This window comes from Melampsora larici-populina, assembly GCF_000204055.1.
Source record: "Melampsora larici-populina 98AG31 unplaced genomic scaffold MELLAscaffold_1, whole genome shotgun sequence".
NCBI lineage: Eukaryota > Fungi > Basidiomycota > Pucciniomycetes > Pucciniales > Melampsoraceae > Melampsora > Melampsora laricis-populina.
In genome coordinates, this window is record NW_006768765.1 from 3,135,634 (window position 1) to 3,157,481 (window position 21,848).

Sequence of the window (21,848 nt, forward strand, 5' to 3'; positions counted from 1 at the left end):
GTGGCAAAATTCCGCAAGCTCTTTGAATTCAACGGTTGGCTATGTGCCTCATGTGTGATTCGGATTTCGGAATTATGTATCGGATCAGGCTGCCAAAGATTTCTTTGCTCATCAAGAGTAAAATCAAACCCGGGTTGATTCAAGACCGCAGTGATCTGACAGGGTTTGGTAAAGACATCATGTATACGACGCTTCTGATCTTATAGATAAAATCAATGCTCGCATTGCATCTTCCCACCACAGAATCCCTGACGATACATCCATTGTAGGTCAACCATGACCTTGAGTTAGAAGACATGATCCCACATGGGGCTGTACCAAAATCCTTAGGATCTCCTATAATCTGATGTATGTAAGGGTAATGGTAGGGTTAATCACCGCATAGGATTGAAACATCTCATCATCAAGCAAATACAAGTCGCAGATTTTTAATGATGCGATCATCTAAAACGTGATATGAGGTACACCAGAGGTATTTCTAATTGATCTTGTTTGTACATAGGACATATGTTGTATTTGAAGTGTTCGAATTTCGTTCAAACTCCCTAGATCGCATAATCGATAAACCCATTGGTTGGGAAATTGAGATAGAGATCAATGTGAAAAACAAATTGACAAGTTGTACCAGAGTTTGAAGTGACCTTTGGTCATGTTGTACTTAATTGTCATCAACTCAAACAAAAGTCCAGTGTTGAATTTTGACACCTTTCTTCCGCTGCTGTAGTGAAACCCTTCGGACAGTGCCGGAAGTTTGAAAGTCGTCATCTCACAGAAATTCTTTGGAAAATGAAGATGGATTCGCTACTTCAGATCAGATCTTCTCTATTGGGGCTATCCTCGTTTCTGACCGGTTCGTCACAATTGTTGGCCACTATATATCCAAAGAGATAAATGTATAATGGGAGGAGACAATGATCTAATTAGCGGTTAAGTTGAGAATGTGATGATATGTATGTACAAGAACTGAAAGAGTAGATAATTATGAGTTTGTTAGGACAAGATTCCATGAAGTTTTGAAACGCTTGATATGTATGTGTCATTCGACCAAGCTCTACACTGCCTTTACAGTTCGACCCGATTGATATTTAGGCTGAATTCTAATTTCTCACTTACTTCCACCACATTTCTTGCAATCAATCGAAGGTCTGTCGTGACCCCCAAGCTTGAATAGAATTGTATATGTTTTACATCTTTAGTGTGTCCCGACGATCGTCTGTCGCGGTACATAGTTTGATGGTGAGTATATGATTTGTATGAAAAGTAAGTTGAATGTTCTATTAAGATCTATTAGACCATCTCTCGAACTGAACTATAAACATCATGATTCATCAACTTACCGTTTGTTTTTTTGAGCACCCACCCTTGCCATTGAGCAATCTTGAATGAATCTAAGCATCGATTTGGGTTTGGTCTTCAGTTGATTTTAAAACAAACTGAAAGCCAATCTCATTCAGCTCTTCAGTCAAGATTGAGATTGAGATATTGGGAAAAATAAAAACATTTATCTCCAACTCAACCGTTTATAAATCAATCCTACTTCAATCCTTAAGCTTCTTTCCCTCAATCCTTTTCATTTACAAAATAAACATTCCCAAAATCTCAATCCTTTTAATCCTTCGATTCCATTCTCTTGACGATTACACACTTTATTCCTCACAATCACTCAACCTTCTATCATCATCACTTCAATCGAATCTTCTCAAGATATTCAAACCGAACGATTTCTCAGCCGGGTTCACTCCTGTCAGTCTTTGCTTGGGAACTTGATGAGAATTTAAACTTCATGGCTGACCTCATCCCTTTTTCTCCTTCCAATCACGTTTTTGGTGTGGCTCCTGATTGTGATATCCCGGTGGATGTGTCTCTCAACTCATCGACTATCAAAATTGCTCTTCCCGCCTTGCCTCTGGGATTACTTTTTCTGTGCTTCTACAACTGCTAACTTCGTCATCCAACCTCTGTGAATTGTTGGGTCAATCTCTTTGATCGCATATCACTTATCTATCTAATCATTTGATATCATTCTTAGCTTAGACAACTGATAACTTCCTTCAAGTTAGGATTTCTTTCTCCCCAATCTAACTAGACACAGACTTTATTTTTCATTTTCCTATACCATTCAAATCCACAAATCATTCGATTTCATACACACAGCCACCCTACACTGTACAATCCCCAAAGGTTATTGAAGAGATAGATATCAACAAGAGCCCAGTGTCAAAGTCCTCTGGTCTTCACTGTATTATTTGGTCATCCTCTTTTATTGCTCACAGCCTTTCAAGATTGGTTCAAGAGCTTTCAAGAGGAATATCCGTCAAATCACAAATACAAACTCAAGCCATCCTTCACTTTTCACCGCCTTGGACCCCCACTCTTCAGCGCTATAAATCCCTTCACCCTTGCACATTTCCCCCACCCAATTGGTTTAAATCAATTCTTTCTTCCGTTCATCAAGATGTTTTGCCTCAATCGATATGTTGAAGGATCTCGTTCAACTCAATTTCCTATCGTTCTGCTTCTTGTCCTCTTGGCTCACTCTACAATTGCTCAAGTTGTCAATGTGACCAACACACCTGTCTTGAATTCGACCCAAACACCTACCAATCGAGCTACAAATCTGACCAGTGGAATCCAGGCCACTCCGATCGCCACTAATGTCTCACAAACTAATCAATCTCAACTTGCTTCAAATGTCACTTCGGGACCAACATCAATACCCTCGAACTCAACCAACTCGACCAATTCGGCGAACTCTACCTTCAATGAAAGAGAGGTTCTACCACTCGATACACGGGTCACTGCTCCTTTTGGAATTCTTGGTGCTCTTCTTATCATTTCTGGTACTCCTATGGCATTTTGGGGTGGTCGTAATCGATGGTGAGTTTTCATATTCTATCATCCTGATATCTCAGATTGTGTTCATCGTATGCAAGCCATTGACTCATTTTTATGTTCTCCACATTATTCAGGTCGAGTTATTTCTTGACTGGTGCTTACGTCGCAGCTATAATAGTCATGGTACCCATTCTGAGGTTTGGTGTCATTGAACAAGACCCTCATCCTAACAATCTCGTTCGTCAAAATTCCCAGTTTCAACATACGTCTGAATTCCGGAGTAACACTCAAAACTGATTTGCCTTATGATCTCTTTCCAGGTTCAAGGCATGTTCCTCTTAGCCTGTGTTGTAGCAGCAGTTGGAGCTGGTGGTGTTTCCGTCATATTTTGGAAAGGTACAAGATATCTCGTTGGGTAAGTTTATCATCACTCACTTCACACTTCACACATCTCAAATTCTCAAAGTTCAAATCATCTTGATTCAAACTGACCTAAAATTCACATTCTTTAGTGCTGGTGGAGGTTTTGTCATTGCACTCTTCATTCTTTCACTTCGGGAAAATGTTTTGATCAGACCACCTGGTTTAAGATGGGTGATGATCATCGGGAGTGTTACCATTGGTTTTGTACTTGCTACTATCCCTGCCATCCAACTTTACGTTACTGTTGTTGCTACTGCCGCAATGGGTGCAGCAGCAGTGATGCTCGGGGTAGATTGTTTTACTACTGCTGGTGTGAAAGAATATTGGGTTTATATCGTTGGTTTTGGTCAAATGTTCCCTAAGCTCGATGGTCACTTTCCTCTTACAATCACCATGCAAGGTAAGATGATTTTTTTTAAAAATCGCTCTTACTCAATAACCACTAAGCTCATCCTCTCTTGTGATTATTGTCTTATAGCCGAATTGGGTGTCATGGCAGGACTTTTCGTAATGGGAGCTGCTGTTCAATGGAGATTATTAGAAGTGATTTACAAGAAGATTGGAGTATTGAAACAATTAGATCGAGAAAGGGCAATGGTAGAAGAAGCCGCTGCGTATCGACAATCAATGGCACTCGACGCAGATCTTGCTATTTGGGAAAAACGTTATAATAAGAACTATAGCTCATCAGATGCAGCAGATTCAACTAGTCATGCTAATTCACCTACACTTGATCATCATACTCGAAAGTCTTCTCAGTTTTCACTTTTACCTCGTCTTTCAAAACAAACTTCTCCAAACGAAAAAGCGGGTGATTCTCAACCTAGTACGCCTCAGGCCTTCAATCATTCAGCTAAGGCTCATCTTTTACCTGGTATCGACTCGGGTCGAGGTATTAGAGACTCTTTAGGATATGAAGCTGAACCACTCTCACCTCAAGTTGGCGATCATCTTCTATCACGCACCTTACAAAATTCTCCTGTACACCAAGCTCATCACATCGCTCAACGTGAAACTTTAGCAGTGATCGAAGATAAGATGAGAACATTAGAGGAAGTTAGACAGATGAGAGTTTCGGTAGAAAAACTTCGAGCTGAATTAGCTTCTAGCTCTGGATCTACCGAGGATCAATCACCAAGCCCTGGACCATTCAATACCAACTCTTTACCGATCCCTACGACTACACCTACTCGAGCTCAAATTGGCGAACCAAGTTGGAAAAACTCGACTGGGATTGATCATTCACCAAACCGATATCTTAGAAATCCAGAAAGGCTTTCATCAGATCCTAGACCTCAATCGATGAGTGTAGCCATTGATTTTGATAAATTTTCAAGTGAAAGAAGAGTAGCTCGACCACCAGGTGCACCGACTAGTTGGACTAAACGAATGACCATGGTAGATTTAAGAGAACCTAGTGATCGAGCTGGTAGACCATTACCATTAGAAAATCAAGAAAGACTTCGAAGAATCTCACAAGGTCCTACTAGATTGATTACGGTTGGTGAACCAGCGATTGTAGAGAAAAAGGTTTCACCTCAAAGACAGAGTACAGTGATGACTATTGAAGAACTTGATCATCGTCATAAAGAAGCTATTAGGAAATTACAGGGTCCTACGACTGAAAGTATGACCATCAAACAAACTGTTGAATCACAAACTAAGAGTAAGAGAGATCGAAGTAGTTCACATCATATGGTAAGCATCCTTTTACATCACCCCCAGAAATTTCTTCTCAATCAACAAATAAACTGATGTGAATCTCATCACTTTGATAATAAAAGCAGCAAGGTGGTAGTGGTGAAGGTTTCAATCGATATGCTCCCCGTCCACAACATCAAAGAGCTTCAACTTATACATTTGATGATCGAAGAAACTCAGCTTTCGTTTCACAACCTTCTCCACTTGCAACACCTTCAGCTCAAAAGAAAGATAAAGCCAGTTGGTTAGATTATTAATCATTCTTTTGAATTTCTCCTTTTTTGCTTGAGAGTTTTTTTTTTGATTTCTAGTCTTCTTGTTTTCTTGAATTATTTATATGAACGTGATTCTTGGATAGTTTCTTCGTTTCTACGCTAATGTTGACTTGTACCATCTTTCTTATTATTTTTTCTTTCTTCTCATCTCAACTCTTTTTCCAAGTTGATATTTATTTTTATCTATCCTAGAAACGGAACTCATAATCCTAAACCTATCTATTCCTTCTTTTGATTTTTTTTGATTCACTTTCTTACTTCAAACCATCAAAAGAAAATCTTGTTTTGCTTTCTTTTTTGATACTTACTTCGTTCAATTCCTTTCGCATTTCGCATTGTAATCTTTCGTTCTAAACCTTCGTTTATGTAGCTTACAATTATCACCCATTTAATTTTGATGAGCTACACTTTGTTTTTCTTGGTTTGTTGAATCGTCAAACTTGTAATCAAATGTTAACTTTTACAGATTTTTAGATTTGTGAGATCCGATTTCCAATCCAAATTTATAGAAATCAAAATAAGTTTACATAAAAGACACAAGAAGTTCTTGAGAATGAGTTGGGGTTTGGTAAAACAGTCAAATAGCTACAAGGTTTTTTTCAAATCCAAACAGTTAGGAATCACTTTGAATCTAAAACTTTTTGAGAAAGTAGAGCTTTAGTTACAGCAGCATCAATCATAACAGACATAGATCCAACCAAAGTTCTAGCGATCGATTTAGTTAAACAATCAAATTCAAGATTGACCAAATCTCCTACTGATTTTTTTGATAAAGTCACATGGTCTTGAGTATGTTGAATTAACATGATTTCAAAACTTGATGGATTGTTGGAATTTATTGAAGGATTAGGTACTGAACAAAGTGTTAATGAAATCCCATCTATGGTTATGTAACCTTTTGGAATTAATAATGAACTGATGGGTAAACCTTCGTGTTCAGTTGATGAACTTCCTAAAGTAAATTTCATTCGTAATGAGTCTCCATCTTTTTCTATTGATTCGATTTCTGCTGTTCTATCTACATGTCCCTGATTTACGAGTTTTTTTTTTTGAAAAACAAATTTGTTAGTTGATGGATTTCTTTGGTAATGAGATTGAAGGACTGAAAGAAATGGAGTTTCATACTCAACTTGTACAAAATGACCACCGAATCTTGTATCTGCTCTCATAGCTCTTTCTAAATTAACCTGATCAGATACTTTCAAAAGACCTTTCGAGTTTTAAAAAAACCATATAAAATTAGTTTCCTATTGATCAACTTTCTTTTCTTTACGAATTCGATTTTGGACCTCTTCAAAGAGAAAATAACTTACCTAAATTGGTTCTTCTTAAAGTTTCAGGTGCAAGTCCCACAGTGAATTGATTTGAATCGAATTCCAAAACAGTTAAACAAGTTCCATTGATCGCAATACTATCACCAATTTGACAATCCATCAAAACTTTTGATGCATCTTGAATGATTAAATGGATTGAAGAACCCCATGGATCGTTTGTGGTTTCAGTGACTTGATTTAAAGCTTTAACGGTTCCTATTGACTTTTGAAAAAATTAGAGTCAAGTGCTTGATTAGTTTGGTTTACTGGATCTTTTTTTGACAATCTTAAAGTTGATGGACTTACCTCGATTAAACCTGTGAACATGGTATTTGAACCTTCTGAGAGGGAATAAATTGAAGATTCAAACTGAGGATATCCGAATGAATTTGTTGTAATCTTAATTTTCTTTCTTCGGTCCTCAAGATGAACTCCAATCGGGGCGGGGGCTCAAGCTTTAGCAAACTCAAAAACCTTCAAAAGGTTCAACACCCAGTTTCAACTTTCAATGCTTATCAGCATCAAGCAAAATTCCAAGGGTTTCATGGCATTACGTGATTCTATTGCATCAGACCTCACAGGCAATCTTTCCAGATTTGATTCATTCATCAGCATAAAGTTGAAAATGTCAATGATACAAAATTGAAGATGGTGCTTGACGAATTGTGGATTGACATTTCACGAAAACACGTGATGAGCCATATGTAAATGATAAACCTAACCTCTGTGGAGTAGTAATGTAAATCTGTATTTTGAGTTAGGTCAATGTGGTTTTGGTTGAAACTGATTTTTTTAAAAAAATAAACCATTTCTCGAGATGAAGCAGAAGAACACTGAATAGAAATTAGAAGGAATCAAAAGAAAGGTAAAAAAAAGTATAGAAAGAACACCAAAAACCAAAGTTAGTTCAATCTTTCTAGCATTCATCCATATCAACAATCACTAACATTGATTTTCTTCAAACTTCAAATTACAACCAAAATAAAGACTTCAAACAGATCCATCACAATTTATCTTTAATCAAATTCAATCAAGACTACTAAATCAATGGCAACTAAAGAACAAGGAATAGTAGCCATTGGTCAAACTTCTGGTGATTTTTTAATTCAATCAGCAAGTACTACACCTCAATTAAACACTTCACAATGGCCGTTATTACTTAAAAATTATGATAAGCTTTTAATTCGATCTAGTCATTTTACTCCAATCCCATGTGGTAGTAGTCCTTTAAAACGTCCTTTGAAGGATTATATCAAGTTAGTTTATTTCTCTTTATCTTTGGATGAGTTTTGAAAAATAGCTCTTCAGATTGAACTAACGTTTTGGTTTTCAATTTTCATAAAAATTCTCAGAACTGGTGTGATTAATCTTGATAAACCTTCAAATCCATCATCTCATGAAGTAGTAGCATGGATTCGAAGAATCTTAAGATCAGATAAAACAGGACATTCAGGTACACTAGATCCCAAAGTCACTGGTTGTTTATTAGTTTGTATAGATCGAGCCACTCGTTTAGTCAAATCACAACAAGGAGCCGGTAAAGAATATGTTTGTGTGTTAAGATTACATTCAAGTTTACAAACCGAAAAAGCTTTATCTCGAGCACTCGAAACTCTTACCGGTGCACTCTTTCAACGTCCACCCTTGATCTCAGCTGTCAAACGTCAACTTCGGATTCGAACGATTTATGAAACTAAATTGATTGAGTTTGATAACAAACGTCATTTGGCTGTCTTTTGGGTTAGTTGTGAAGCTGGTACTTATATTCGTACTCTTTGTGTTCATTTGGGACTTTTATTGGGCGTCGGTGGTCATATGCAAGAATTACGTAGAGTTAGAAGTGGTGCGATGGGTGAAAATGATGGGATTGTAACCATGCATGATGTATTAGATGCTCAATGGGTTTATGATAACACACGTGATGGTAAGTTCTTTTACATTTCAAAAGATATTTTTATGATCCACTTGACTGACCAAACTTGAAAAATCTTCACAGAATCATACCTTCGACGTGTCATTCGTCCCCTTGAATCACTCTTGACCGGTTACAAGCGAATCGTAGTTAAAGATACTGCAGTCAACGCTGTATGCTATGGTGCCAAGTTGATGATTCCCGGTTTACTGAGATACGAGGCTGATATCGAACTAAACGAAGAAGTAGTACTTATGACTACCAAGGGTGAAGCTATTGCCATCGGAATCGCTCAAATGACTACGGTAGAACTCGCAACTTGTGATCATGTTGGTTTCTCTTTACTATCTATCTTCTTAACACAGTACTTCAAACTTTAACAATCACGTTTCTTTGAGGATATTAGGGAGTAGTAGCTAAAGTTAAGCGATGTATCATGGAACGAGATACTTACCCTCGAAGATGGGGATTAGGACCCAAAGCACAAGAAAAGAAAAAGGTTAGTACTCTGTAATTCCTCTGACAAATCAGAGCTTTGCTTAAGAGTATCACTCTTTGTTTAATCTTCTATCACAGATGATCAAAGTGGGTGAACTCGACAAATATGGACGAGCAAATGAAAAGACACCATCTAAGTGGCGTGAAGGTTACACTGATTACTCAGGTGGAGCTGATCCTACTTCAGCACCTGCTGCTGATACTGACACTATTCCGGTAAGTGATCATTCTCAACATCATGATAATCCAGAGAAACGTCTTATGAATTGATGAACGATTTTTTTTCTTGATTTTTTTTAGACTCAACCACCATCCAAACCAACTGAAGAAGAACCATCAACAGAATCATCAAAGAAAAACAAGAAGAAACGTAAATCTGAACAAGCTGAAGAAGAAGTTGGAGATGTTTCAATGGCGGTTTCAGAAGTGGTTGATCCACAAGAAACTGAAGAAGAACGAAAGAAAAGAAAAGCAGAGAAGAAAGCAGCTAAGAAAGCTGCTGCAGCTGCAGCTGGTGGTGGTGGTGATCTGGCTGATGTTTCTATGGCTACATCTGAAGTTGAGAGTAAACCTAAAAAGAACAAGAAACAGAAAAAAGAGGAATGAATTAAACAATGAAAAAATGAAAAATCCTATTTTTGGAAAAAAAAAATGTGAAGAATTTTCATAATTTTTGATATACCCTATTTAAATCAAAGAAAAAGGTTGTGAAGGAGATTGAATGGATTGATACAGTTCTCACTTTTTTCCTTTTAGATTTTAGTGTTCTTTTTTTATATGTGATTTTGTCTACATGTTTTCATGTTTTGTTATATGATTGATATTAAAAGAGATTTTACTTCAAAAAAATGAGATACAGAGAAAACATAATGATTGTGATTTCATTAATTAAATCCTATCTCTTCATTCATAGAGCATTTAGTAAACCACTGACTATATTTCAAAGGAATTGCAGGGCCAAGCCACCATGATTGATTCATCAAGTCCACAAGTCCACATCATCATTTTGGAGTGATCTTGAACTGTGAATGTTTTTTACATGGGAGCGCGTTGTGTCACGGACAATTATAAATTGACAAAGTCATCTTGACGCCGATGAGAATACCCCAAACAGATGAATCTTGACAACCCAAACTGAAAAAAAAAAATTAGTATACCAGAGGAGCGTGCACAGTGATTGAAAAGCTGTTCAAGTCCAATCTTATGGTTCATTGTAGACAAATGATCACACCTTTCCATTTGACTCATGTTTTACTTAAAAGTACAAAAGCTTTCTGGGGGGTTTTGTAATAGAAGCATATATAGAGGCAGAGATGTTAGTTGAGCGTTTCACGCCCTCAATGCTCGCCTCCATCCAACCAATTTCCAAAAATTCTCAAAGTTCAAGCAGTTCATCATCTTAAAAAACTTCTTCATTGATTCCGGTTGAGATCATTCCAGTAAAATTAATGCCAAAATCATTCAACAAGTGCAATTATTACCGACTCAAAACTCATTCTTGTAGATGGTTTGTTTCGATCTTCTTTGAAAGTAAATGATGCATGAGGTACATTGATTCCGTGTCCAGCCCTACTGTCATGTTGCATGAAAACATACACCTCGTCTTTTTCTTGTTGACTCAAGTAAAACCATTCTTGACCTTTTCTATACCTCCATGGCTGAAGTGCAGTTTCGGAATCTGTTATTGTAATTGTCGACTTGATAGCGTCTTCTTTAGAAAGCGAATTCCATTTACAAAACCCAAGATGATTGTCTCGAACCGTATGAAGAGGCTTCCAGGTGTTTACGATCAGAACGTGTTTCTCGCTCATTTGTTTTCCAAATGCAACGTGTTCTGGATCCTCTGACGCCAAAAGAGCTTCTTGGGCTTCGCGTTTTGTAAATTCGGCCCCTGTTGGTGACAGATCAGAGTGAATTACTGGAAGTGGTTTTGGTGTTTCCGGTGAGTTGTGATCTCTAAAAAGAGCCTCGGCCCTCATAGGATAATGCTAATTTTGCTCCTGTCCTATATATTCAAAGTCAATGAGCCTCTGCTTGTTCTATTTGAAGATGAATTGATTTAGAGGAATCTCCTTACAACTCTTTTACAAGTTCAATCGAGTCGTCATCCAAGGCATCATTATGCTCTTCTGATAATTCGTCCAAGTCTTCGATTCCTGCAACATGCCTTCCGGAAACCCACGTAAATCCATCGCTTTCAAGATTGGGTCTTTCCTTTAAACTCCGAAGGTCTTGAAGAGGAACATGTTGAGGATTTGAGAAATCAACTTCATAGATATTTTCCGCTCGATTTTCTACATAATGGTAAACCTCGCCCAAAACTGTTCCAGAACCTTGTAATCGACATCAAAGTTGACCCAAATTTAGCTTAGTGTGGTATAATAATTTTGTGGAATTTGGGGAAAAGTAAATGAACACGAACTTCTTACTTGTCGTTTTGAAAGACTTCTACAGTTTATCAACAAACTGTTAGAGAACAAGAACAGGACTGATTTTTGTAGCAACGAGAATGAATGCATTGAAAAGTAAGCTTTCAAAAAGAACAATCCTATGTGGAAAAAAATTAGAGGAAGACTTCAACACCGATTGTATGATATCATCATGTCATCTACACTGAAACAACAGTCTAATTCTTTCGCAAATCTGTTGATGCCTGGAGAATTGTTCTATGTAAATCCAGCTAGATTGCGGGGTCTCGAGACGTGCAGTCGGTTTGGAGCTAGATGCAAAGTGTGTGATCAGGTTTGGAAAAAAGGATTGTCCTATGTAGAGGGAACCGTGCTGCCACAACTATGATCGGAGGAAGACAAATGCAGAATTAATGCTGGTGATTGTTCCGATCAAGAATCTGATACTTTCCGAAAAAGCCCCTTCCTACCTTCATAGATGACCTTTCCACCATTATCTCAGAATGAAAAGCGGATGGGTGAGCATTTTATTTTAATCACCCTTTACAACTGGTTCCAATAAGATGTAGAACTTGAAAACTCCGCAAAGCGCTTTTTCTGCAAGAAGCTCACCGCGTTGATCATCAGAGCTCCCAGTCTTCCTCCGCATCACGTAATTCCATCAGCATCACTGAGCTCTTGATACTATATTATTATATATATGTGTGTTGTAAGAGATTGTTAGTTTACAGATTCCAAGCTAGAAAAGAGAAAAAGATAAGAGATTGTTTCTTTAATCAAATAACTCTGTTGCTCCATCAAATGAACTCTGAAGTCATCAACATTATCTAAAAGTCTGTCAATCACTTCAATCTCAAGACCTAATTGTCGCAAATCTTCCTTTTCAATTGCTCCTTCTTCAGGGTTAAAAATATGAAATTATCAATTCTTTCTTTAGAAAGTGATTGTAAAAGGATTGAGGATTTTCAGCTAGAATCAAATCTAAATAATCTATTATCGGTACTTGAAATTTTTGTTTGAGTACATGCATTCTGGGACTACTTCTATAACTCATTTCTGTTCCTATATCATCTGAATCATCTGATGATGAATCATCCTGATGATCCAGATGAAGGGCCGTCAAAATGATTTTGCCTTTTATTATTCTTTGTCATCTTTTTACTCAGTATCATCGAAGCAGGTGGGATTTCGAGACTGACGCCGTACTCGACGCCTGAAATCTGTTTGGGTTATACAAAGCTTGGATCAGCTCGGCAACGATAGAATTTAGGAAAGTGAAATAAAGATCACTTACGATAGCTTGAGCCCATCTATTGATGTTACTATCAGTTAATATGACATATTGATCATCATCTCCAGGTATCGAATATATCATACTCGTTGGGTGTACCCTGTTATCCGTTTCTCCTTGAAATGCAATCTTGATGACTAATACATCAACCTCATCAAGCTCTTCCACGCCTTTCAGCTCCTGGAGGTCGAGAGACTTTGGTCAGTATAGCCTGTGACCTTTGAGAATCAAAGCAGATACTCACTCGAGTTCGAGCTATACAATCTTCTACCATTTGGCGAGTCAAATCTGCCTAAGATCATCAAAAAACGTTGTAAGTCAACTGTAAAGAGTTCAAGAACACGATCGAGAACGACAGTACATTCGAGCCATGAAAGGTATGCTTACTAGTGCCGATTGATCATCTCTCGGAACCGGTTTCTTCATAGTCAAACTAATCCCAGCATCCTTATTTAAGTTCTGGAGAGACGCTTTGATCCATTCTTGGAAATCTTCTTCAGTTTGAATCTTTTTCTCTAAAGTCTTAGTCCAATTCTTAATTCCAGTAACCCATGATGTCCAATTGATTTTTGATCTTTTACAATCCCAACTTTTTATAACCAAATCCCCAAGTCGATCATAATGTGAATTCAAAGCATCACCAATGGATTTTCGAAAATCTTCAAATGTAGTGGAATTCGATTTGACTATTAATTTGATGATTCCTTTCTTGATAATAAATGGTATCCGTTGAGGTGATTCTGTTGTTTCATGAACAAGGTAAATGTGACAGTCAAGGTGTGCAATAAAATCATCTGGTGCATTCGGCATGTTGGATTTCCGATCTTGATTGAAATCAGTTGAGTCATTCGCGGATGAGCAGTTATCCATGTTTTTGTTGTTTTTGTTGTTTTTGTTGTTGTTGTTGTTGTTCAGATATTACTATGATAACTGTGATGAGAAGATATTCAAAAAAGGAGAATCAAAGTTAAAATGACGTCATTACACGGCAAGACGGTTTCAACTTCTCGCAGATCCGCGCTCCGCCATTCTTTTCCAAAGTTGATCCCTCATAAACATCTTTAGCATTTCCACCAGTGAGTCCTCTCGCTTCTGAATGTGCACACTTAAGCTTTCATCCACCAAGTTTATTCAGTATTCGCAAGAATTAGCCACGTCACGCCCTCAGGCTCTGACAGGAGTGCCCACATAAAATCAAACAGATTTGTTTGTTTTCGTCACATAGGAGCTTTTGGAAAATGGCTTGAGGACCGCATCAGATGTAAAAGAACTGGAAGGCATATTGCTGGGGATAAGGAGAGGCGGTCAAGAGACAAGATGTTATCTCGATCAGATACAAGTCAGGTTGGTACTTTAGGCAGGCGAGCCGGTAATGAGGGTACATTTGATGGTAGCTCTGATCAACACTGAACGAAAGAATGCACGAAAGAATGCAGGAATTGATGAAATGAATGGTATGGTTCATAATAAATCCAAATGAAACATAGACAAGGCAGTGGAAAGGAGAACAGGAGGGGAACCTGGTCCATTTGCGTAAAAATTAAAGCGCAAAGGAGCAGGTTTCCAAGAAACTCAAGTTCAGTTCTGGTTAATTTTGATATTCACTTATACCTTAGCCGTTAACCGATGCTCAAGTTCAATCAACATACCTTGCACAATGCAAGACCACATGGTTGATCATGCCGCGACCATCTGCTTCAAATGTGGTGTGTATGGCGTTGCAAGATAGGAGTGCACTCCTGGTCACAAAATCGATAGGCATGTATGGGGCTTTGACTGCTCGGCACTAAAAGGTCAATTTTGTGACCAGAATGAGACCGATACATGATTGTTTAAAGTCGAGCTTTTTGTTCGTTCTTCGCTAAAAACACCTCCGCAACCTTGCGTCTTTGTACCTATGATCAAGAGACACCAAGGGTTCAGATGTAGCACATAACATACGAAAGATGACGATACTAACCTTTCCTGTAGCGGTCTTAGGTATTTGCTCGACTATGAAGATCTTCTCCGGTACCTTGAACTTCAAGGCGCAAGTGACCAAATGGCATCAATGGTTCAATCCGCTTTATAGCTAGGCAAATGAGACTTTTCAACACACTTGACCCAATCTTTTGGAAAGATCTTTTTGTATTTCATTTTGAGTGAGCGTAATGCCGGTTTTTAGAACAACGGCAGCCCAAGGGACTTCGCCGTACTGTTTGAGTTCAACTGTTAGTTCTTCATGGCTAGTATGGTACTGTGATCAAGGCTTACCTTCTTATCGGGAACCCCAAAAGCTACCGCTTCCGCTACTCCTGGTACAGCCAAAAGTGCCCCATCCAATTCAAGAGGCGATAACTTCTCACCACCTCTATTGATCAATTCCTTCAATCGACCAGTCAAAGTGAGACTAAAGATACCAGAAACAGGAAAGAAAGCATTTTAAACTTGTGGACCAAAAGAGTTCCATCGATCAGCTTGAGCTTACTATCCGTCTGCATCCAACCTTCCACGGTCACCGGTTCGAAAAAACCTTTCTTTCACAGTAAAAGATTCTGAATTGGCTTTGGAGTTGTTCAAGTAGCCCGCTGTAACATTAGGACCTCGGATACATACTTCACCCTCTTCGACTTCATCTTCTGAATCAAAAGAAAGGATTCGGAGATCAACACCCTGTGGCTTTCCGACCGTACCAGGTTTTCTCTGGATCGAGATAGTTCAGCGTCAGCGTTTTCTAGAATTTTTTTCCGGCGAGGTCCATCGAGCTTTGCACTCACTTTGGCTGGTGGCAGTGGATTTGAGGTCATTTGGTGAGTCGCTTCCGTCATCTATGTAACCCAGGGTAAGTAATGGAGTATGAATCATATTGATATCTAGATGGTACGTACGGCATAAGCCTCTAAAACAGGAGCGCGAAAGGCCATTTCTAGTTCTCGATGAGTGGTCGCACTGAGTGCAGAAGAGCAGGATCGGATGAATCGAAGTTTGGGGAGCGGTGAAGGAATGGGCGAATGCAAGAGAATTTGGTGGATCGTGGGCTAAGGATTGAAGGTATCTTCGTCAGAAACAAAATAAGCGTTGCAGCATTTTCGGAAATCGTACCACTGCAGTATACCACTGATGTTGACAAGTATCGGAGGAGACAATCAAGAAGATCAATTCAGACATTTAGGATGGCGCTCTGGTGAGCGTAGTGAACGTAACACACATTGGAGTGCGAAAGCTGAAGTTCGCTCCAAAACGTGCGCGCCGCAAACCGAGGTGGAATCACGCATGTCCCACCTGAGCCTAAGGGGGCCAGTAGACCAGCAAGAAGGCCACTGAAGCGCCGCCATCAGTTATCATGTATAGTTCATGGGGGTCAGGATGGTGAATGGGTCAAGTAAAGAAATGGTCGCACTGGACGTGGAACAGAGGCATCACTATGAAGGACCGATCACTAGGAGTGAGATTGTAGGTATTTTTGACGCTAGATCAAAGGAAAGTGCGTCAAATAATCTGGTCACATTTCATACTTAAAGATGTCACTGGACTCACTTCTGCATGGTTGTGATCAAGTTCTTATGGCTCAAAGGTACAGCTTAAGAAATTAAACGATTGGATACAATCAGCATGATAGTTTCGAGTCCCAAATCGCAAAGTATCAAGCAATCGCACCCTTTGGTTTGCCAGTGGTTCCGCTTGTGTGAAGAAGTAGCATTGTGTCATGTTCCTGCGGATGAACGGTAAGTGCCGTGTTACCTGCGTACCCGCCTCGACCGGGGATGTCCAAAACAATCCTGCGTTGATCGACAATATAGGTCACTTCGCCAATCAAGATCCCTAACTTCTGGGCAGCCTGAACTGCTCCGGATGGTTGTGATGATAGGGCACCTTTGGGTAACAATAATAACTTGGCTGAAGAATCACTGTAACGGATGCCTCATTGTGAGCTGGACACCTGGAGCAGCGAAATATTTGGACAAATTGAAACGGTTCATACGATAGGTAGAATTCTATCGGAGACATCGAAGAACTCAGCACTTCACAGAGAGACAAGGCGCTTGGAAAAGTGGAGAGCCTGACGTTGGCTACTGACCAGCTTCATCCTTGGTGTAGGCTGGGTTCAGCGGTGCAGCTGAGTTAATGCAATGTAAGGCAAGCGACTCAGCGTCAGATCAGATGGGCGGATAGTTGTTATCAAATTTCTCATGAGATGGAGGCTTCGCAACCTCTGCAAGAAATAGTGTTTATGCTTGGGCGTGCGAGGCGTACATGCAATCATGCATCGAGATACGGATCCAGAACCAAGTGAGATGATTGCACGGGATACGCCCCACTCATCAATCGAGTTTCTGAATTGTTTTCTCCGTGACATCAGATACTCGAGACAAACGCGTATGTCGATTTGCCAAACGCTGAGCCTCAGATTGAGAGCGGTACCTCAAAACCAAGATCGCGTATAATATCGAAAAGGTAGCCTACCGATATGCGCATTTTGTCCAATGGCGAGGAAAGCGACAAGGAATTCGAGTGAGTTCGGAAGACTAATGCTGACAGAAGTTTGTCTTTGTTTTAATTCTGGTAAGCCGCTCAATTGGCTACTAAGAGCGGTCACGAGCGCTTGCAACTCTGAGTAAGACACCAGATGAAGTCCAGAAAGGCCAGTGGAAGAGGGTGGAAGGACCACAGCCGTACTGGATGGCACACTTGCTGAAGCGTAAACGTAGGCGGGAAGAGTCTTCGCCGAGACCGTCATGTTGGTAGAAAATCAAAAACGGTAAATGCGATGAAGTGGTGTCGGAAGTGGAATAAATTGGAGGAGGGGAGAAAAGAGAAGTGCAGGTTGGACTCGGACATTCGGGCCGGGTCGGGGTGTCAATCCAATTTGAATCAGCTCAAAAGAATGTTGAGATGTCTTGATGACCAGGATTGCGCCTTTTCGCGTTGAGACAGGAAAATACCAAATATGTACCTGAACATTTCCCTCAACGTTCAGCTTTAAAAGGTCGAGAAACACCAATCTTCGAATCCCCAAATCGAATCTCCAACCTTCAAACTCGAACCAACCTTCTGAAATCGATTGGAAACCCACCACCAGCAAACTCAAAGTCTCATTATGCTTTCAAGAGCTGCGTTGGCGAATATTGCTACTCCCCCCACCTCTCTACCACCCAAAAAGTGGATACGACATTCGGACCGAAGAGCTAGAGCTGGTCGATCCGTTTGGAAAGAACCTAATGACGACTCCCCACTCCCTGGTTCTACCAAGGGAGATTCGAAATCGAGCAAAAAGCCAAACGAAGAGATGGACATGTCTGTTGTCCATGATTCCCGAGGTAAGGTCAAGTCCGAAAAAGAAGCCGATTCACCACAAACCAGCACGACTCTTCGAATTCATCCTCAAGAACGTAATTCAAAGTTGGAAGACAGAGTGCAGGACTCAAAGTTTTCCGACCCATTCATCTGCAAGTCCAGCACTTCAGGACTTCCTATTGAATCGACCACACCGGCCACACTCTACAAAAGAGACCGCGTCACCAGCACGCATGCATCCTCCAAAGATCGGCCGCTCATAACCGACTCAAAGCCACGCAACCGGATCGCTTCGACGTCGCACGAACACAAGTCAGACTCAAAGCTTCCTGTTCGATCTGTCTGCGAACCTCGTCGTTCGAGACCATCGATTCCATCGACTCCACCAGCCACGACTTACAAAAAAAACCATATCATCGACAATGACACATCATCCACAGACCGGGTATTCACAACTAGTTTGAAAAAGCCACACAATCCGCATACATCGGTGCTGGACGACCTAGACACGAAGCCTTCCCGTTCATCGATGTACCAGGAGGGCAGTTCTAGAAACCCTATCGAACTCACCTCTCCACCTACAACCGACCAAAGGAGCTATACACTATCCAAAAACCGGATGCCTGGCACCTCTATAAGGCCACAAAAATTATTTGTATGTCGTGAACTTGGTTTACCTCCTACTCCATATACCTCTCGTCGCATACGACACTCTTCTTCTGTCTCGCCTCCTTCGAAACTGGACATGTGCAAATCAGAAGACGAGACAGTGAAGGAGGACATGAAGGACGATCCGTTCACAGCGAAGAGTACAGAGCCTAAAGCTCGACGCGAACCAAGGCAACGGAGTCCGTTTGAGCAATACCCAGGTCAAAATTTTATGAGAGAAATTCAGAAAAAACGAAAGGAAGACTTGAATCGAAAGCGTAAATTGAGTGAGGATATGAATAGCGATTCCAAGCGATCGTCAGGTGGATTCATGTCACGATTCGAAATCGATGCCGAGAATAACTTTGGAGTTGGGCACGTATTTAATGAAGTGGCGAGAGGTAAAGAGGCTAGGAAACAGATGCATGGCGCAGATTGTGATTGTTGTGCTGGGGTAAGTGACATTTTGATCAATTTCTGGTGATGTGAAGGTTAATAGTCGTGTGGGTTTATATCTCCGCGATATCTTTTTTAAGTACTATGAACAGGCCGCCAAAGATCTTCGTATACCCTTGAAGGAATTACCGAATCGGATGGGACAGCACAAAAACGACATATCAAGACATCGGCACTTCAATCCTCCCCCCACTACTCCACCAGGTTATTGGTAAGTCACGTAACAAAAAGATCTTGCAAAGAACTATTTTTTTACTTCGCGTATTTACTGTATTTCCACTTGATTTAGGCAAATGGGGTTTCCAGACACCCCACAAGTTAAAACTATCAATCGACAGGCGCAGGAAAACAAAAGACGTAAACTTGAAATTGTTGAAGCGCAAGCTAAGTAAGTTGACATGATGGTCTTGCTACCTCGAGAGATAACAAGATAAGCTGAGCACTTCATAATGTTTCCTGTTAACCTCTTTTCTGTAGAGATGGAGTTGGTCCCTACAAATTCAGAACTTGAACATTGAAGTTGATATCTGTAATGAGCTCGCTTGTCTAATTTTATTTTTTCTCCTCACACTTGATTTTCCGTTCCAATTTGAATGACTGTTTTTTTGGATTATATTCGTGGTATTTCCAAAATTGTATCTGTCTTATAGCTTTAGCTTTGTCATGTGAAACAGGGCAACACTCATCTCTACACAATGACCGTATTCTCGTTCTGTCTTTCTACAAATTCTTCCTTTGTAGGCTATGGACAATTCTATCCTACCATATATCATAGTTACTGGCATTTTTCAGAACTTACAGGGGGCTCATACCGGATTGTCAAACCATCAGATATCAAATCTTGCTGAATTTTTGCCCACACATTCATCACTCAATTAGATGAAATATCAATCTAGGAATCAAAGATATGAAAATAATTCTGACGAAGGCTAGCGCTCCTTACGATTTTACTCACATCCCCTTCTATCACCTTGGAAGCCGCGTGTTTTGGTTTCCCTGCACACATATACATTTTTGTTTTGTCGATGGTCACAGTCGGCCAAGAGAGTTTTTTTGTAAGCACTTCATGAGAACATCTGGTACGTTGAGTAAATCGAAAGTAAATCGAATGATGGAAACCCCGAACTTGCTGAGCATAGTTTATGCTTACTTTTCCGGGGCGCGTCTCGTGTAAGCTCAAAGAAGCCCCTTGCCCGTCCCTGTGAGTCCCTCTCTTCGAGAAGCGTGGGCGCTTGGGTGCATAAGTTGAGGGTATGGTGATACCAATTAAGCTTTCAGAAACAAAAGCCGTCAATCTCCTTATATCTCCTCCATTGGACTTCGAAAGGATGTCCCGGCGTGACGGTGAGCTGAAAACCGAGTGCCTGGTAACACGGATTCAGATTCCCAAAATGGTTTTCCTCTTGTTGTACATAGGCTGGGGTTCGGGAGTCTACTGACGTGCACTCGCATCCGGCACCATCCGCCTCATTACTTGAATGCTGAGCCGGTGCTTACGAGTGAGTCTCTCCACTACGATTTGTACTAACTTGACTTTGTAGCACACCTGTCATCTTTGCTAACAACTGATCTTTATGAGTACAACTCTCATTTTGTAATAACTGGACTTGCATATTCACCAACTTGAAAAAAAACCATCACTTGTTTCTTGATGGACATGTGGTCCGAGGGTTGCAGACTCGGACAAAGTGATCCAACGATCGGCCAGATAAAACGATCTTAGCAATTCTGTCAACTCATCTGTGTATGGTTCCATTGAATCACCGATGGTTCGATAGCTGAAATTGATTTTTGATTATTGTCCAAAATCAAGATGGTCATGGATGTCATTGACAGGGAATGGTACGTACCAAACTAACTTGACCAAGTTCAACTCTGCTCTTTTGCGGCGCGAGCTTGCAAACACCATTGATCAAGTTTTACCTTAAAAAATCGATGGCATATTTCACAAGTGGTTTCAATTAAATATCTTCAATCTATTTACAAAAGTTGTAAGCCATACCAAACAGGGCTAGAAAGCGTAGAGAATGGGAATGGATTTTGAACACCCAAACCAAGTCTTACAAGAAATATCAACTATAACTTTAAGGGACCCTACTTCTCATATATCTTCTACCGAGATCGTCCAAATTGGCTTCCACATCATCACAGCATCTAAAATCCCCACATCAAAATCACCCGAAAGAAGCTTATGCAACTATCCAGACCCATTTGTTTGTAGTCACATAGAGTCTCAATGACATGATGTCATCCTAATGTAAAATGATAGTCAAGAACTGATCGAACTCCATTAGGATCACTTCTTGACTAGTGAATTGAGTGAATTGATAATAAAACTTACAAACTCATTCTCTAGTAAGCTTTCAAGCTCAATCAATTCCATCGGTTCTTCGAGTCACATATTTGATAGATAGACAAGTTCAAAGAGAATGAAGCTTCTGAGTCTGACTCTTATATCGACTACACTTACCTAATTCTCCATTTCAATCCTCACATAGCAAACTTTATCCACGCACAAATATGTCATCTTTCAAAGGATTACCCACTAAAGTTGACTTTGCCTTATACCTTGAACTGAAATCATTTGCTATCTCTGATTGATATTCATTTAATCTGATACTCATCATCTTCAGTGACCAAGTTCGGTCGATTCCTTCTCAGTTTACCATGTTACATATTCAACTTCATCCGTTCAACAACGGTTCAGGCCCCTGAATTATAAGCAACTCGCGCATACGTAGAACTTGTGCACATAGGGGTTTCCTCGGCTGATATGCCTAACATTATTAACATTTTTCAGTTTGTTCATAATAA

At 40.0% G+C, this 21,848-nt stretch overlaps 7 protein-coding genes across 7 annotated transcripts; 3 read left to right on the plus strand and 4 right to left on the minus strand.

The window, feature by feature from the left end:
* Positions 1 to 2,455: 2,455 nt before the first annotated feature.
* On the plus strand, positions 2,456 to 5,216 carry MELLADRAFT_87118 (uncharacterized protein; the record flags this gene model as incomplete). Its single annotated transcript, XM_007403702.1, has 6 exons — positions 2,456 to 2,877; positions 2,970 to 3,072; positions 3,156 to 3,250; positions 3,348 to 3,658; positions 3,737 to 4,956; positions 5,043 to 5,216. The coding sequence occupies 6 exons, from the start codon at positions 2,456 to 2,458 to the stop codon at positions 5,214 to 5,216; spliced, it is 2,325 nt and encodes a 774-aa protein (XP_007403764.1).
* Positions 5,217 to 5,854: 638 nt separating this feature from the next.
* MELLADRAFT_87119 (uncharacterized protein) lies at positions 5,855 to 6,874 on the minus strand (the record flags this gene model as incomplete). The annotated part of the gene is made up of 4 exons (XM_007403857.1): positions 5,855 to 6,248; positions 6,360 to 6,444; positions 6,548 to 6,770; positions 6,854 to 6,874. The coding sequence occupies 4 exons, from the start codon at positions 6,872 to 6,874 to the stop codon at positions 5,855 to 5,857; spliced, it is 723 nt and encodes a 240-aa protein (XP_007403919.1).
* A 768-nt stretch (positions 6,875 to 7,642) lies between these two features.
* Positions 7,643 to 9,158, plus strand: MELLADRAFT_25274 (uncharacterized protein; the record flags this gene model as incomplete). The annotated part of the gene is made up of 5 exons (XM_007403703.1): positions 7,643 to 7,803; positions 7,900 to 8,471; positions 8,544 to 8,788; positions 8,866 to 8,958; positions 9,036 to 9,158. Coding segments are annotated over 5 exons (1,194 nt in total), but the record flags the coding sequence as incomplete, so codon positions are not given.
* Positions 9,159 to 10,404: 1,246 nt separating this feature from the next.
* On the minus strand, positions 10,405 to 11,192 carry MELLADRAFT_70524 (uncharacterized protein; the record flags this gene model as incomplete). Its single annotated transcript, XM_007403856.1, has 2 exons — positions 10,405 to 10,962; positions 11,035 to 11,192. One exon carries the CDS (start codon positions 10,934 to 10,936, stop codon positions 10,415 to 10,417), a length of 522 nt encoding a protein of 173 aa, XP_007403918.1.
* Positions 11,193 to 11,625: 433 nt separating this feature from the next.
* Positions 11,626 to 12,585, minus strand: MELLADRAFT_76372 (uncharacterized protein; the record flags this gene model as incomplete). The annotated part of the gene is made up of 3 exons (XM_007403855.1): positions 11,626 to 11,747; positions 11,817 to 11,862; positions 11,978 to 12,585. One exon carries the CDS (start codon positions 12,417 to 12,419, stop codon positions 12,270 to 12,272), a length of 150 nt encoding a protein of 49 aa, XP_007403917.1.
* Positions 12,586 to 14,488: 1,903 nt separating this feature from the next.
* Positions 14,489 to 17,373, minus strand: MELLADRAFT_32216 (uncharacterized protein; the record flags this gene model as incomplete). The annotated part of the gene is made up of 14 exons (XM_007403854.1): positions 14,489 to 14,551; positions 14,617 to 14,676; positions 14,755 to 14,850; positions 14,910 to 15,045; positions 15,124 to 15,338; positions 15,413 to 15,463; positions 15,524 to 15,673; positions 15,738 to 15,752; positions 15,844 to 15,955; positions 16,036 to 16,104; positions 16,173 to 16,215; positions 16,293 to 16,556; positions 16,714 to 16,752; positions 17,100 to 17,373. The coding sequence occupies 14 exons, from the start codon at positions 17,371 to 17,373 to the stop codon at positions 14,489 to 14,491; spliced, it is 1,587 nt and encodes a 528-aa protein (XP_007403916.1).
* A 360-nt stretch (positions 17,374 to 17,733) lies between these two features.
* Positions 17,734 to 19,631, plus strand: MELLADRAFT_87124 (uncharacterized protein; the record flags this gene model as incomplete). The annotated part of the gene is made up of 4 exons (XM_007403704.1): positions 17,734 to 19,032; positions 19,115 to 19,245; positions 19,324 to 19,422; positions 19,514 to 19,631. The coding sequence occupies 4 exons, from the start codon at positions 17,734 to 17,736 to the stop codon at positions 19,629 to 19,631; spliced, it is 1,647 nt and encodes a 548-aa protein (XP_007403766.1).
* Between the last annotated feature and the right edge of the window lie 2,217 nt (positions 19,632 to 21,848).